Source organism: Phyllostomus hastatus, unplaced genomic scaffold, assembly GCF_019186645.2.
Source record: "Phyllostomus hastatus isolate PE091 unplaced genomic scaffold, TTU_PhHast_1.1 phas_scaffold_317, whole genome shotgun sequence".
NCBI classification, from domain to species: Eukaryota; Metazoa; Chordata; class Mammalia; order Chiroptera; family Phyllostomidae; genus Phyllostomus; species Phyllostomus hastatus.
The window spans coordinates 18,966,202-18,983,584 of NW_025334023.1; the positions used below are offsets into that span (position 1 = coordinate 18,966,202).

At 38.9% G+C, this 17,383-nt stretch overlaps 1 protein-coding gene across 1 annotated transcript in view; it reads left to right on the plus strand.

Moving 5' to 3' along the window:
• FAT3 (FAT atypical cadherin 3) overlaps positions 1-17,383 on the plus strand; it is a 637,939-nt gene that overhangs the window by 522,731 nt on the left and 97,825 nt on the right. Inside the window, exon 9 of the mRNA XM_045818135.1 lies at positions 17,041-17,316. Within this exon, the coding sequence (XP_045674091.1) occupies positions 17,041-17,316 (276 nt within the window). The remainder of the gene's footprint in view (positions 1-17,040; positions 17,317-17,383) is intronic.

Here is a 17,383-nt window from a genome sequence, read left to right on the forward strand (position 1 = left end):
GTCCACACACCCAGGAATTAGCACCAGAAGGGCCCAATTTCCTTGTGGGAAGTGGGGGAAGTGACTGAAATCCAGTAGAGAGCAGAGCAAACGCATTGTTCCCTCTTGGACCCCTCCCCCACTACAGCGTCACAATGCAGAGATGTGGGTTAACCCGCCCTGGTGAACACCTAAGGCTCCACCCCTTATACCTTATACCTAACATCACGTCAAGACAAAAAATAAAGACCCAAATGAAAAAACAGATCAAAGCTCCAGAAAAAAATACAACTAAGTGACAGAGAGGTAGCCAACCTATCAGATGCACAGTTCAAAACACTGGTAATCAGGATGCTCACAGAATTTGTTGAATTTGGTCACAATTAGATGAAAAAATGAAGGCTACACTAAGCAAAATAAAGGAAAATGTACAGGGAAACAATAGTGATGGGAAGGAAACTGGGACTCAAATCAATGGTGTGGACCAGAAGGAAGAAACATCCAATCAGAAAAGAATGAAGAAACAAGAATTCAAAAAAATGAGGAGAGGCTTAGAAACCTCCAGGACACCTTTAAACATTCCAACATCCGAATTATAGGGATACCAGAAGGAGAAGAAGAAGAGCAACAAGTGAAAAAGTGATTTGAACAAATAATAAAGGAGAACTTCCCCAATCTAGCAAAGGAAATAGACTTCCAGGAAGTCCAGGAAGCTCAGAGAGTCCCAAAGAAGTTGGACCCAAGGAGGATCCAACACACCAAGGTACATCATAATTACATTAGCCAAGGTGAAAATGAAGGAGAGAATCCTAGAAGCAGCAAGAGAGAAGGAGGCAGTTACCTACAAAGGAGTTCCCATAAGACTGTCGGCTTATTTCTCAAGAGAGATTTTACAGGCAAGAAGGGGCTGGAAAGAAGTATTCCAAGTCATGAAAGGCAAGGACCTACATCCAAGACTGTTCTATCCAGCAAAGCTTTCATTTAGAATGGAAGGGCAGATAAAGTGCTTCTCAGATAAGGTCAAGTTAAAGGAGTTCATCATCACCAAGCCCTTATTATATGAAATGTTAAAGGGATTTATCTAAGAAAAGGAAGAAAAACATATGTACAGTAAAATGACAGCAAACTCACAATTATTAACAACCACACCTAAAACAAAAACGAAAACAAAAACAAACTAAGCAAACAACTAGAACAGGAACAGAACCACAGAAATGGAGATCACATGGAGGTTAATCAACAGAGGAGTGGGAGGAGGAGAGGGGGGAAAAGGTACAGGGAATAAGTAGCATAGATGGTAGGGAGAAAATAGACAGGGGAAGGGTAAGAATAGTATGGAAAAAGTAGAAGCCAAAGAACTTATATGTATGACACATGGACATGAATTTAAGCAGGGGAATGTGGGTGGGAGGGGGTATGCAGGGTGGAGGGGAGTGAAGGGGGGAATGGGACAACAGTAATGGCATAATCAATAAAATATATTTTAAAAATTAATATGGAAGCATTACAAGAATTTGAATGTACACATTATTTGAGCCCTAATTTCATTGATTTTATTTCAGACTTATCTCCAGAGTAGTTGGGAAGGAGTTAGAGAAATGGGGTGAACTTGGAGCTTCCCCTTAGCAAGGCCAAGCTAAGAAGGTTAATAACAGGTATCAAGAGATTTCCTTGTCAAAAGCCTCTAAGTCATTCTGTGTCTCTAGGGTCGTGACCCTCTCAAGAAGTGCGAACTAACAGTTTCCGAAGCATAAACTTGTATGTCATCATTACTACCATCAAAAAACCATTACTCTGTCCTTGGAGTTGCGTTGGGCCTGGACACCCCACCAGCCCCTGCCAGTCCAGGCCCCTGCTCAAATCTGCCACAGCTCATCTGGCAGCAGTGACTGAAGCAGTTCTCTGAATCAGTCAAAGCTCTCAGTGTCAAGGACATTTTACAGAAGGCTGTCTGGGGAAAGAGAAGTATCCGAGGTTTCTTTTAGAAATTACTGAAGTCTGCTCCAACCCATGACCCTAATGATTCTACCATCAGACACCCTTCACAATGTAACTAAATAAATGCCCTGCAGCCCCAAAACACCTGTTCAGTTTTCCTTTGGGAACGTTTCTCTACCTTGTTCATTCGGAACAATAAAACATGGTATGACACAAGCTTCAATCAGCTGTAAACAACATGTGGAAGTTTACTTCACAAATGTCAAATAAATCTGAGCCTCGGGGATCTCTGTCCACATGAAAACTCTTCCTTCATCTTCTGGTTTGCCTGTTCTCCCAGCACATAGGAGTTTTGTGCCTCTGAGCTACAATATCTGATGGTGAATAAACATCCTTTTCCTCACTGAGATTCTCTTATTTGAGTACAGGATGTAAAAAGATTCTGTGGAATTCAAGTTATAAAGATGAAAATGTACTAAATGGAAGAACAAAGCATCCCAACATACACAAAAACCTCCTGGCAAGATGGACAAGAGCCTCTGCATAAAATAATTGACTTTATGAAGGACATTATTGTACTTATATAACATTGCAGAGTATTTGACAACAGGGGCTTTGTGGTGATAAATCCATGTTCCCACCCCAACTCTGTCACTTATTAGCTACATCCCCTCCAGCAGGTGCAGGTCACTTAATTTCTCTGCACTGTAGTCCTTTCATCTATAAAATGAGCATAATAATATCTGCATCATTACAATTGCCAAGGGTTACATGAACTTATATATACAGAGTATTAGCATGAGGTCTAAACATAGTAAGTTCTCAACAAATTAGCTACTGCTGCTATTATTATTGTCATCACTTAGCCTCTGTGAGCATTGGTATTATGGGGACTGTGTCCCAGGCTGTTGTGAAAAATGAACAAGAGCCTGAGACAGTACTTGGGGGAAAGGGATGATCCAGTGCCTCATCCCAGGCTTTTAATGGAGGGCTCTTCTGAACAGTGTCTGACTTGTCCTGAGGTGGAAAGAGCAAAATGATCCTTTAAGGCACCCTCGGTGCAGATCAAACCAGGTAGAATTTGTCAAGGACTCTGAATACGCCAGAGGTATATTCATGGGCTTTTCCCAATTCCTGATGCTTCCTCCCAAGATGATCACCCTTGATGGCTCTTTGACAGCCTTCCTTTTGCCTAAAACCAGCCAACATTGTTGAGTGTTTTCTATGTTCCAAGAATTATCCCAATGTTTTAAAAACTTACTCCCAATTTCTACATGTATAATGTCAGGGAATGGTAGCAAATCGTTCATGACTAGCACCCAAAATAGCATTGCTCAAGACCAAAAAATAAATAACATGGAGTGAAAAGATTTAAAAGCAGCACCCTGGTTCCAGCCACATTCCTTCCTGTCAAGACCCATGCCCAACCTCCAAGTCCTGTTGTCCCAGGAAGCTAGAACAAATCAGGACCCAGTTGTGCAAACAAACGAAACTCTCCAAGATAGTTTGAGGTCCTGTGAGTTGCTTGAAGCCCATGACATTGTTTATAAATGTTGGTGTGTATGTATTTCTTTATAGAGTGTAGATCCTTAGTATTCATCAGGTGTTCAAATGGATATGTGGCCTAAAAATGGTTAAGGTAATCTAACTCTTCAATACTTTTTCAGTACTCAAAAACTCCAGCTGAAAATTTCAACATGCAACCACCCATGCTTCTGGAAACACACACACCTAATGGGATTGCTGGTTTTATAAAGCCTCCCTGCTCTAGGGACCAGGTTCTATTCCATGGTGTCTGAAAGCACTGTTTGTCTAAGTTAAGAAAGAGACTAAGTTTGTCTACCAAATCCCTGAATAGCAAACAAGAGGTTAACTCCCTTTAAGAAACTGGATAAAGAGGAGGGGATAGGGAGGAAACAAAGGAAGGAAGGAAGGAAGGAAGGAAGGAAGGAAGGAAGGAAGGAAGGAAGGAAGGAAGGAAGGAAGGAAGGAAGGAAGAGAGGGAGGGAGGGAGAAAGGGAGGGAGGGAAGGAGAAAGGGAGAAAGAAAGAGGGGGGAGAAATATCGCTCTTCTTTAGCATTGTGGAACTGTTCCCCACTTTCATTTTCAACAAGGCCAGAGATTAGCAGGAAGGTCTAGCTTAGAAGGGAAGGATGAAAGGGTTGATGGAGGTGGTCCAGTCTGGTTAGAGCAAAGGTGTGAAACCAGAAGCCCAGAAAGAGCAGGAATAATGAGAAGCCAAGGAAGGTGAGGTTACTGTTCAAACATATGGAGCACTCCACATCTCTTATAAGAGGAATTCTCCCTTAGGGCCCAGAGTATGGTCTCTACATACTATTTCCCATGGAAAGGAACCAGGGTTTCTTATAGAAATAACTGGTCCCAGTTTGGGGCAGGAGTATGGGCATCTTTACTGGCAGAAGAGACTAGTGGAATCATGTTTAAAGATGACAAGAAACAACTTAAACTGCCTTCCACTAGTCAAAGATGGGATATTTTGAACATCTAAAAGGTAATGATTATAATTGACTGAAACACATAAAATAGATGATTTTTAAAACCCAAGTGTTTACATTATGTTAAAAACAAACTCATTGAACTCTCACAATTACTTTATAAAGCAGGTACAATTTGCAGTAGGCAGAGTGTGCTTCTACCACCCTCCCAAAGACATTTATGCCCTAATCTTCAGAATTGTGAATATGTTACGTTACATCGCAAAAAAAAAAAAAACTTTGCAGATATAACTAAAGCTACAGATCTTAAGATAGAATACCCTGAATTATCCAGATGGGCCCAATCTAATCACATGAGCCCCTAAGCAGATGTCTTTCTCCAGCTGAAGTCAGAAGAGGTGCAGCTGCAGCGAAAGGAGCAGTTTCCAACTGTGAGAGGATTTTGAAACACCACTGCTAGTTTGAGCATGGAGAGGGCAACATGACAAGGAACACAGGCAGCCTATGGGGACTGAGAGAGGCCTCCACTGACAGCAGGCAATGAAACAGGGATCGCAGGCCTCCAACCTCAAGGAACTGGATTCAGACAAATTAGAGCTGATTCATCCCCAGAGCTTCCAGAAATGAACACATCCCTGCAGACCCCTGATTTCAGCTGTGTGGAGACTCTAAGTAGAGAATCCAGTTGAGCCATACCATACAAGTTTCTGATCAACAGAACTAGGAGATAACAAATGTGTGTTGTTTTAAACAGCTAAGTTTGTAGTAATTTGTTATGTTAGAAATAGGAAACTAGATGTAAGAAACTCCAAATCTTAGAGAATTTTCATACATTTATTTGAGCCAAACTGATGACATAGGCAGGGAAGAAAGTTCTCAAATGCTCTGGAGAATGGTAACATATTATATACATTAAAATCAAAGAAGACATAAGGAAGGTGCATGAAACCCATTGGTGGTAGATTAAGGGGGTGGGAGAAAGCAAAGCAGGAAAATCGCTAGGATTGGTTAAAAGTCAAAATGGAGAAACATTTACTTCTTTTACATTGGTGGGCACAGGATAGTTAATAACATTAACAGCATACAGAGGTGGTAGGCAGAGAGGAAGATAACAGTGAGGGGTTCAGTGGTCTTGTGCTCTCATACTAGTGGTTATGCCTTCCAGAGGTCTGGAAAAGAAAATTACTCTGAAATTTCAAAGGTATGTTATCCTGGATGCATAGGAACAATGGACGGAGCTCACCTGAATAAACATTGACCTAAGGAAACTATAGGCCTGGGACATGATACCCGCTATGACCTGCCCGGTTGTAAATTTGTGATCCATCCACACTATTTGATTACTTTCATTCACTGATCTTGTCATGCCTACCACATGCCCCCTGTAAGCTTGTCAGGTTTATTGCATTGCCCTTTTTTATTCTCAAAACTAATCCTCTATTGTTATGCTCATTTTATAGGTAAGACAATTAAGGCAAAGCATGTTAAGAAATTTAATAGATCAGAGCTCAGATCCAGGCAGTTGAATTCCAGAACGTAGTTTCTCAACCACACACTGTGCTGTCCCCTTTTTTTAAAATTATATTTTATTGATTATAATGTTCCAATTGTCCCATTTCCCCCTTTTTTGTCCCCCCCAACCCAGACCATCCCCATTATTACTATTGCTCATGTCCATGAGTCATGTATCTAAGTTCTTTGGCTACTCTATTTCCTATACTGTACTTTACATCCCCATGGCTATTCTGTAACTAGCTATTTGTACTTCTTAAAACCCTCACCTCTTCACCCATTCCCCAACACCCCATCCCATCTCTTAACCATCAAAACACTCTCTGTATCCATGATTCTGTCTTTGTTCTTATTTACTTTGCTTTTTAGATTCAACTGTTGATAGATATGTATTTATTGCCATTTTATTGTTCATAGTTTTGACCTTCTTTATCTTAAAAAAGTCCCTTTAACATTTCATATAATAATGGTTTGGTGATGTTAAACTCCTTTAGTTTTTTTCTGATCTCGAAAGCTCTTTATCTGCCCTTCGATTCTAAATGATAGCTTTGCTGGGTAGAGAAATCTTGATTGTAGATTTCTTCTTTTCATGACTTGGAATATTTCTTGCCAATCTCTTCTAGCCTGTGAAGTTTCTTTTGAGAATCATCTGACAGTCTTATGGGAACTCATCTGTAGGTAACTAATAACTAACTGCTTTTAAGATTATCTCTTTATCTTTAACCTTTGGCATTTTAATTCTTATGTGTCTTGGAGTGGGCCTTTTTGCATCCAACTCATCTGGGACTCTATGCTTACTGGACTTGCATGTCTATTTTTTTCACCAAATTGGGGAAGTTTTCTTTCATTAGGTTTTCAAATAGATATCCAATTTCTTGCTCTTTCTCTTCTCCTTCTGGTACCCCTATGATGCAAATGTTGGAATGCTTGAAGTTGTCCCATAGGCTGCTTACACTGTCCTTGTTTTTTGGAGATTCTTTTTACTTCTTGTTGTTCTAAGTGGTTTTTTGGGGGGTGTGTGTGTGTGTGTGTGTGTGTGTGTGTGTGTGTGTTGCTCCCTTATGTTCCCAATCATTGATTGATTCTCAACTTCATCCACTCTACTGTTATTTCCCAGTAAATTGTTCTTTATTTCAATCAGTGCATTCTTTATTTCTGACTGGATCTTTCTTATGTTGTTGAGGTCCTCCCCAAGTTCCTTGAGCATCCTTATAACCAGTGTTTTGTACTCTTCATCTGATAGATTGCTTATTTCCATTTTGTTTAGGGTTTTTTTTTCCTGGAGTGTTGATCTGTTCTTTCATTTGAGTCATGTTTCGTTGCCTCCTCATTTTGGCAGCCTCCCTGTGTTCGTTTCTATGTATTATGTAGAGCTGCTTTGACTCCATGTCTTGGTAGTGTGGCCTAATATAGTAAGTGTCCTGTAGGGTCCAGAGGCACAACATACCCTATCACCCAAGCTGGGTACTTAAGGTATGCCCTCTGTGTGGGATGAATACACCCTCCTCTTATAGTTGAGCCTTGGTTGCTGTTGGCAGATCAATGGAAGGAACTTACCTGGGCCAGTCAGCTGCAAGGACTGGCTATGATTGCTGATCACCAACCTCTGCCCTCTGTGGAGGATCAGCTGCACAGGGGCAGGATGATGGTGCTCCAATGTGGTCTGTAGCTGTCACCTGGGGTCTCCCAGGTGGTACAGGCCAAGGTCAGCTCCCTACTGTGTCCTGCCCAGGGCCACTCTGCCTGAGCTGTAAAACAATATGAGATAGCTGATACTTATGCTGGGCTTGAAGAATCCCAGGTGAAGCCAAGCTGTGAAACTAGGCTCGCTATTACCTGGTGACCCCTTACTTAGCAATAGACATGGGGGCTGGGAGCTCACTGAGGTCCTATTGATTGTTTGAGAAGCTTTAGGAAGTTGTTAATCATGAGCTAAGACCAGTCATTCATATGGAAAGCTAAGGTTAACAGTTTACTTGGCTTGTAAGTTGGGTGGGACAGAGTCTCAGAGCTTCTCCAGGGTGGGTCCAACAGTGTTAGCCATGTTGGAGTCTCCAATATGGCACCCACCTGCTAGTTCTACCTACCTGGTTGTTTGCAGGGGCGGGCTCAGAAAAGGGACTGTGGCCTCTGCCTATTTTTCTGTCAGAGAGAAAACTTTCAGCCAGCTCCCACCTTGATGCCAGACACTTCAGTTCCTCCCTGTATGTGACTGGTGAATTTCAAGCTGCTAGCCTGCTGCTGGAGCTCATAGAGGGTAAGTCTGATTTAGTCCATGTGTAAGTTATTTAAGAGGAATTGCTTGGGACTCTAACAGTTTCTTCCACTGACTCAATCCCTGCTAGTTTTTTCAGCCAGAAGTTATGGGGACTTATCTTTCTAGCACTGAAATCCTGAGCTAGAGCACCTAGTGTGGGGCTAGGGGCTCCTTGCTGCCAAGATATCCCTCCCAAATTTTTATCAACCACACGTGGATGTGAGACCAGCCTATTCCACATGTCTGCCTCTCTTACCTATCTGGGTGGATGTAGTTTCTTTAATGCTGTAGTTGTCAGACTTCTAAGCTCAATTTCTGAGGGTTGTGAATGATAGTTGTTCTATAATTTAGTTATAATTTTGATGTGGTTGTGCAAGAAGGTGAGCTGTGTTTACCTACGCCTCCATCTTGACTAGAAGTCTCTGTGCTGCCTCCTGAAGTCATAATTAAATTCTAAGGCAGAAGAATTTAACCTAAGTGCCAGGAGGACACTTTAAACTGGCTTCCTGGGGTACATGGCACTATCTATGGCCATGAGAATGTCTTGTAGCCAGCCATGCATGCTGGGAAGAAAGCAATGCACCCCACCCTTCTCAGCCCTCCCTTTAACCTGCTGAGCTTATGGGTCTCAAAAACACACATTACCAAGGATGAGAAATTATGAATTTTAATAACTTTCCTCAAACATCTGCCAGACCAATCTGAGCTACTGCATCTTTGCAGCAATTTAAACAAATTTAGAGTGTGACTCTTTCAAAAGGTCAATAGATGGAAATTCATAGTAATATAAAACTCTTGATATTTGTATAGTAAGACTTAACAAGCCTCATTCTTAAGATTTATTTCCCTGTCACGCTGGGGATAGGTAAATCAAATGTTACCATTATACTCATTTTTTTTTGGTGCAAAACTGAGGCTATAGACTGGTTAGGTCTATAGCTACCCTAGGTGTACACAGGTAAAGAGATATAAACCCACTTCTCCCTTCTCAGAATCAGATTCCATCTCAGAAACCTCCCCCTACACACTTATAGATACAAATTATATAATCCAATTCATTTGGGGAAGAATTTGATATAGTGGAAGAAGCACTGACCCTGAATCAGGTGCTCAAATTCAAGTTAGCACTTACTCAGTTGCTGTCTATGTTACCACAGAAGGTAGCTCCATCTCTGTGAGACTCAGTTTCTTCTCTATAATGGGGAGAAGATGTATGTGCTTTATGGGTTGTTGTAAGAATAAACTACTATGAAAAGACCCTTGAGATCTGTGATGTGTTGGACATATACAGGTTTTATTTTTACAGTTTCCCTTTCAACTTAAAATTGGAATAATATACCTGGTAACTATAAACTATTGTATGTGTGGCTTTTATTGTGATTTATGAATGACCAGAGATAGTCATGCCCAAATCATAATCTAAAAATTACATTGATTTGATTCAGGGACTCATGATATGTGCTTTTATGATTTTAATACTTTTCTTATTCAAGTTCTGGTTTGATTTATAAAGATACGAAAATCAGCTTGTATTTGTATATTCTATGACCAAACCTGAGATTAAAAATCTCTTTTAGATGATCTTCAAAATTCTGAAGCCCCACAAAGGCAGTCCATTGAGATTGGCCACAGAGGCTTTCTGACCAAAGGTCTGCGTTTACTGGGGCTGGGAGGTCTGTAGCCCGCATTCCTAGAGTTAGCCTTGTCCTCTACAGCCAGGAGGATTCCAAACTCTTTTGTCTCTAAGTGATGTCCCAGGGGTTCCTTACTAGCCTCCTTTCTTTAAAAACACACTTTACCTTGAAAATTTGAACTTTGTCTTATCCTTTCTCTCCACCATGCACCCACATAAAAGGTGAGGGGAGAGTGGGGGAGAAACAAGCCACTTTTGCTAAAGCTGCTCCATGATTCCCTAGATCAAGGGACTCCCAAGGGACACTGCCCTCATCAAAGGGTTTCTTTTATCTATTTTAGTGTCATGTCATGCTTAGCAAGTAAAAAGGGTAGTAGCCCAGAACTTTCTTGTATATTTAAGTTAGAAAAAAATGCTAGAAGGCAGCAAGCCAAATCTAATATGAAACTTTCTGTTAAAAGAATAATAATGACAAAATTTCACTGCTGGCCAGAGATCTGTGCCTGACAATTTATGAGTAAATCAGTTTTGGGAAGTGGATTCTAATTTTAAGGGCCACAGGAAACTTTCTATTTAGAATAATCCCATGATTGATGTCAGTTATCTGTTTTGTAAATTAGGATTTCTGTATAGCAAGGTACATAATATTAGCAGGTATTTGTTCAGGTGTATTTCATAGTTAATGTGTGTATAACTTAAGTGCACATGAAATGGCATGATTGAATGGATGGTGTGAACTAAGAATGTGACTTTGGGCACATCCCGTACCTTCTCTGATTCTCACAACACGGGTAAATTAGAGATAATGAAGTTTAAAAAATAAAGACGATACAGGTTTTAAACTGTAAAACAAGCACAAAAACTGACATGATGTTTATATTTATACATTCAAAAACAACTTGTTAGCTTGGGGCAAATCCAAGGGCATCACCCTTGAAATCACAACTATAGAATGTTTTCAATATGGTTTTGAAATGCCAATGGAGGCAGAACAGAATTTCAGTCATTTAGCACTTAATTGGTTCTAATAAAAGACAGAGTTCTTACCCTGCAACTTGCCTCATAGACGCTTCCCACCATGAGTCTTTGTAAAGCCGGGCTTGGCATCCACCCAGACTTAGCTTAGAGGAGGCTGCAAAGCCCCAAGTGTTTGTGGTGGGCAGCCCTGAAACCAGCTCTGAAGAGACTCCCTGCATTCAGGTCTCCTCCTGCTTTGAGTCCATTGTACTTCCTAAGGCCTTTCGATTACCATTTTGAACACAACATCTTTGACGGTTACTTTGCTTCATTTGTTAGTTCAGGAACACACAAATGGCCCCAACTGTGGGAAATAAAAAGCAAATGAGGAAAAGGAAGTTTTTTACAGAGAAACACTTGTTCTGACTGTCGATTAGGCTCAGGACAAAGCAAGCAGAAAGAGGCAAGCTTTTCAAGAGCACATCAACTTTGAAACTTTGTGAAGGTCAGGGCAGGCTTACTGGCTGGAAAGCTTTTTTTACCCCATTAATATAACTGCTTGTGTGAACACAAATATTTTAGCATCTTGACTAAGTTAACTTGAACTTTTTAAAGGAAGGAATTGACATTCAAAGACTTTCCAAATACAGTGGAGATAAAAACAATACCCAAAACTCTGTAGGCACACTTCTCCATCCTTTCTCTGCCCTCAGCTACAGACAAAGCTCATCACCATGTCAGGCTCGCTCCCATGGGCCAGCTGTCCTGACACAGAGGTCAGAGCACCACCCTGTTTCTCTCACTCAGAAAAGCACATCTGGACCAAAATGCAATTATAAGAATGATGATTGTCTAACTTTACTTTTAAAAGTAAGTAATTTTCAAGAATGTATCCAAATGCCTGCATATCATTTTATGGTGATCACTAAAGGCATTCCTATTAGTCAGGAATAAAACAAAAGTATCATTATTCCCACTACTATTTAATATTGTGCTATAAGTACTAATCCATGCAATTAGATAATGCAATTTGTGTTACCGGAATTATAAAGAAAAAAGTAAAATGATATCTATTTGCATATAAAAGAATTATGCATCTGAAAACTCAAAACAGTTAATTGAAAAACTACTGCAAGTAATGTGAAAATTTAGTAAATGAACAAGTTACAAATTTAACTTACAAAAATCAGTAGCCTACATTTGTAACCAAAAGGAAATGGTGAAAAGATATAATAGAAAGGAGACTCTATTTAAGATAACACATGTATAAACTTAAAAAGATGTTCAAGACCTGTTTGAGGAAAATGAAAACAACTCTGAAAAACAAAGCAATAGATTTGAACAAGTGAAAAAAGACAAACTGTCTTTTTTGGATAGGAAGACACCATCATAAAGAATCACTTCTCCCTTAGTGGAATTACAATTTAAAATGCTTCAGGTTTTGTCCTGGCCAGGTGGCTCATTTGGTCATGCAGTGTGCCAAAATGTTGTCGGTTCAACTTCCTATCCAGGCACATACTTAGGTTGCAGGTTTCAACTCCAGTCGGGGAGGCAAGCAATCAATATTTCTCTCTCACATCAGTGTCTCTCTCTCACTCTCTCCCTTCCTTTCTCTCAAATCAATAAATATATGCTCAGGTGAGGGAAGGAAGGAAGGGAGGGAGGGAGGGACGGAGGTGGGGGGAAAGGAAGAAAGACAGAAAAGAAAGATTGGTTTTGTCAGTCGCTATACAGATTGAGTATCAAGTTTTATTTGGAAGAACAACAAGCAGGAATAGCCAAGAAAACCCTGAAAAAAAAGAGAAGACCCAGCTTTTCCAAATAATTAAAATGTGTTATAAAGCCTCTGAAATTAAAACATTTTATATTGATGCATGAAAAGACTGGTAAACCAATGATGTACATGATGTACATGATGAAAATCATGATGTACATGATTTGCATATATAAATTTAGTATACCATCAAAGTGGCTTCTTAAATTGCTGGGGAAGTGATGATCTAAAAAGTGGCATTGAAATAAATGGAGAGTCATGTGGAAAAAGAAATAAAGCTGGGTCCATTCCTCACATAATAAACCAGGAAAAATTCCAAGTGGATTAGAGATGGGAATGTAAGTAAAGTAAATACATATATGCTATTTATTAAAAATATAAATTTGTTCACCTATAAGGTAGAAATGTAGTAAATGTTCTAAACTATAACTTAAAGTCCAGAAACAATATGGGAAAAGATTGATGTATTCAATTACATGAACATGAAAATAAAAACTTCACATAGCAAAAAATCACCATGAGCAAAATAAAGATAAATGGCAAAATTGAGAACATTTGGAATTTATAATCATCATACTTTCCAAAAATAAAGGAAAGGGCCATTTAACCCATAAAATGATTGATACAGTTTTAAGAGAAAATGAAATACTGCTGACCCTTAAATATATGGAAAGGAAAAGATGCTCAACCTTACTCACAGTAAGAGAAAAGCAAATGAAAACTACACTCAAATGACATTTCTCATCTATCAGATTGGCCAAAAATTCAAAAGTTTTACTATGTACATGTTCTGTTGGCAAGGCTGTGGGAAGCCAGTCATTCTTACAGGTAGAGGGGGGCAAAAGTAGCTTTACAGCTATTCTGGAAAATAATACAATCATTAATATATGATAGAATAAACTGTGTTTCACGTACTCACAACTGTAAACCTACTTTTGCCCCATACTACATTGCTATGGGAATGCAAAATGATAAAACTTTTGGGTAGGAGAATATGGAAATACTGGGTTTGCCAAAAAATTCATTTGTTTTTTTCTGTAAGATGGTTCTAATAAGCACTTTGTTGTCTTGAACTTCATCCAAAACAATTTTGTTAGATTGTATTGTGACAGCTGTCGTATCAGCATGCATTTTATAAAACATCAAAATTGGTGAATTTTTACATAGCCATTTTAATATTGAAGATGGAAGAAAACACACATTTATAGCATATTATGCTTTATTATTTCAAGAAAGATAAAAACACAAATGAAGCACAAAGAAAGGTTTGTGTAGTGTAGGGATAAGGTGCTGTGACTGATCAAACATGTCAAAAGCAGTTTGCAAACTTTTATACTGGAGGTCTCTCACTGGATGATATTCCACAGTCAGACTAGTTGAAGTTGATAGTAATCAACTCGAGACATTGAGAACAATCAATGTTATACCATGTGAGAGGTAGGCAACATACTAAAAATATCCAATCAATAAAGTTATTGGTGAAAATGAAAAATGTGTCTTTTATTTTGCAGAAAAACTAAATGGACTTTTTGGCCAACCCAGTGTCTACCAAAACTGCACAAGCACTTCTCCTTTGATTCAGCGATCTCCAGTCTAGTGTCCCAAATATATGCTAGCAAATACCTGAAAAGATATGGGCACAAGGTTCTTCATTACACACTCTAAGAACAAAATAGGAAATATTTCAGATGAACATCAGTAGAGGACTGATTGAATTAACTATGATATAGTACCCACCAGAAGGCTATCTCTAAACTGAAGTGAACTGACCTTCAGGATATAATGCAGTGACACTGTTGATATTTTGGGTCAGATAGTTCTTTGTTGTAGGGGGCTGCCCTGTGCATTTGAGGATGTTTAGCAGCGTTCCTGCCCCTCTACCCACTGTATCCTAGGAACACCATCCCTCCCCCAGTTGTGGCAACCAAAAATGTCTACAAATAATTGCAAAATTTCCCTGGGGGATAAAGTCACCACCAATTGAGAACCATTGATATAATGTTAAGTGAAATAGCATGTTGAGACAAAGGGTACATAATATTAATTATAAAACACTGATTACCTATAGAAGGAAGGAATAAGATGAAAGGAAACTATAGAAGCTAAATTTGTTTGACTATACCATTTTTGTAAATTTAACTTTGGTAGTTTTATATATACATATGTAATATAAAATGAAATTATACATTTTAAAAAACAAATCAAAAAGTTGAAATCATACATTTAAAAAAAACAAATCTAAAAATTATACATTTTAAAAAAGCAAATGAACTTAATATGTATATTCAGTTGGTAGGACATCTACACAGAGAAAAACTATTCCAAGTGACTTTGAACATCCAATTTGACTATATATCCAAATCCTAAGGATCAAAAGAACTGCAAAATAATATTAAATGGTTTTGAATGGCCATAATTGTAGTGGAATTATAATAACAATGTTGGTGTTTTCATTCTGAGACTTTGTGTGTTTCAAATAAAGCAAGGATTAGTTATGATGATGTCATTAAGCATGAGAATTTCAGTATGGAAAAGAGAAGGTACAAATGTAAAAAGAATGAGATTAAGTAAAATCCCGGATGCCCTTATTTTAAATTGGAAGTGTTAATACCAACTCATGAAATAATTATTTTTAAAAAATGTCTGATTTCTGTGCATTGAAGAAAATCTAGACACAATAGTAGATCGAGCAACAATAGGCATTCGTCATAGCAAATCATGCATGGTCTCTAAATGCCATTTCTAAATAAAAGTGACCAACCCTTTTTGGAGAAGTGAATAATTCAGAACTGGGGTTAGAAAATGTACAAGACAACCCTGGGAAAAATTACCAATAGGACTTACAGAAAGCAAATGGGTTATCAGAGATTATTAGAGTTGTGTCAAAAGATCATAAGAGCCAACTTGAAGAAGCTCTCATTGACCAAGGAAGGGCCATTTGTGCACCAGTGAGTATAGTAACTTCAATGGACAGAAATATATCAGATGTGATTAAATTCAGTAGTTCATAACAATGCTTGAAAAAATACTTCATGGATTGTTTTGGGAGGAGCTGAAGAAATGATAAATAGAGGAAAAGAATTAAGAATTTATCCTGTTGTTCCTACAGGAAGTGTACTTCAGAGTAACCAAATAACTGTAATACGTTTCTTTTTAGAACTATTGTAGCTAGCAAGGGAAAAAGAAATAGATTAAACTACTATTTTGCATTTTTAATGAATTAATGTTATATATATAATGATCATCAATGGTTGTTAATATCACATAACAAAGAAAGAACCAGGTATTATGTATCTCCAGATGGAAGTACACTATATCACCCACGAAAGATTTTTATCAAAAAAAGACCTTCACCCATGAAGGAAGAGGAGGAGGAAGAAATTAAACTTGAATTTATCAAGTCTTCTACCTCACACTACCAATTTATAAGAAATACAGGGGACGTGTAGAATGAAACCACCAGGATGCAATGAGTGAAATTCTGACTGTGGAAGCTAAAGATAAAATGGCTCACTTTGTTCAATACCAACAATAACAACATGGCAAGGACTAGAGGGAAAAAGAGGAAAAATCTATAAATTAAAAGGCATGTCAACCAAATGCAATGTTGGATCTTATTTGCATATCCTGAATGAAATAAACTGAAAAAACTATATGCATATGTTTACCAACATACATAACACTTTAAAAATAATTACAGAAAGATGAATACCAACTGAATGTTTAATGATCATAAGGAATTATTTTTTTCTATTTAGATATGATAATGGCATTGTGTGTATTTAAGAATTCCTGTTAGATACACATCCTGAAAGTACATGATGGCTGGAATTTACTTCAAAATAACACATGGAAGCAGGTGGGGATGAAATAAGGTTAGCCATGAATTCGATATTGTCAAATGTGAGCGATGAATACATGAGGGTTCATTAAGCTATTATTTTTATATCTGCCTGAAAATGTTCAAAGCAAAGTGATTCATGAGGGGAAACAAGTTAGGAGCTTCATATTTACCTATTATGTTCCCTGCTCAACCCACGTAAAGGAGAGCCACAGTGTGTGTACACTGCAGCTGAGAAGTCCTGATTGCTCAGAGATCACCACTGCTTTCCTCAGCCTCTTCTTTGTTGCTGTTCCCATTCTGTCACTGCCTCCACATTAAGCTCACTATAAGGAACACGTAACAAAAACTTAGGGTAATAGAATAGAACACACTAAGGTCACCTTGTGATCTCTTACATTGTGCCTCAAGTAATCCTGTGGAATTATCTCCCGCTGGGGACTGTCTCGGCTGTGCAATTAATAGTGAAACTATTGATCAGCTCATAGGTTGTGTTCCTGCTACTGTGAACTACTGGTTTAGTGTCAGCCTCTAATTACAGAGTGTTTTCACATAAGAACTTCCTACATATTGAGATAGCTGCTGCAAGCTGGGGTCCAAAGACTTGGAGGGAAGCAAGAGGGCTGGGGCCTCTCACATGAGCAAGAGGTGAGTTGGCAGTCATCATCACTCGTGTCTTCTTTTAACTACAGGTATTTATCAAAGTGCTGGATAATAATGATAATGGCCCAGAATTCTCTCAGCCAAATTACGATGTAACAATTTCCGAGGACGTGGTCCCAGACACAGAGATATTGCAGATTGAAGCCACAGACAGAGACGAGAAGCACAAGCTGAGCTACACTGTCCACAGCAGCATCGACGCAGTCAGCATGAGGAAGTTCCGGATTGACCCCAGCACGGGTGTGCTCTACACCGCTGAGAGGCTGGACCACGAGGCCCAGGACAAGCACATTCTCAACATAATGGTAGGCCCACACTGCTTAACGTGCTCTCCTAGCAGAATCATTGGCCATTTGAGGCACACACCTTAGT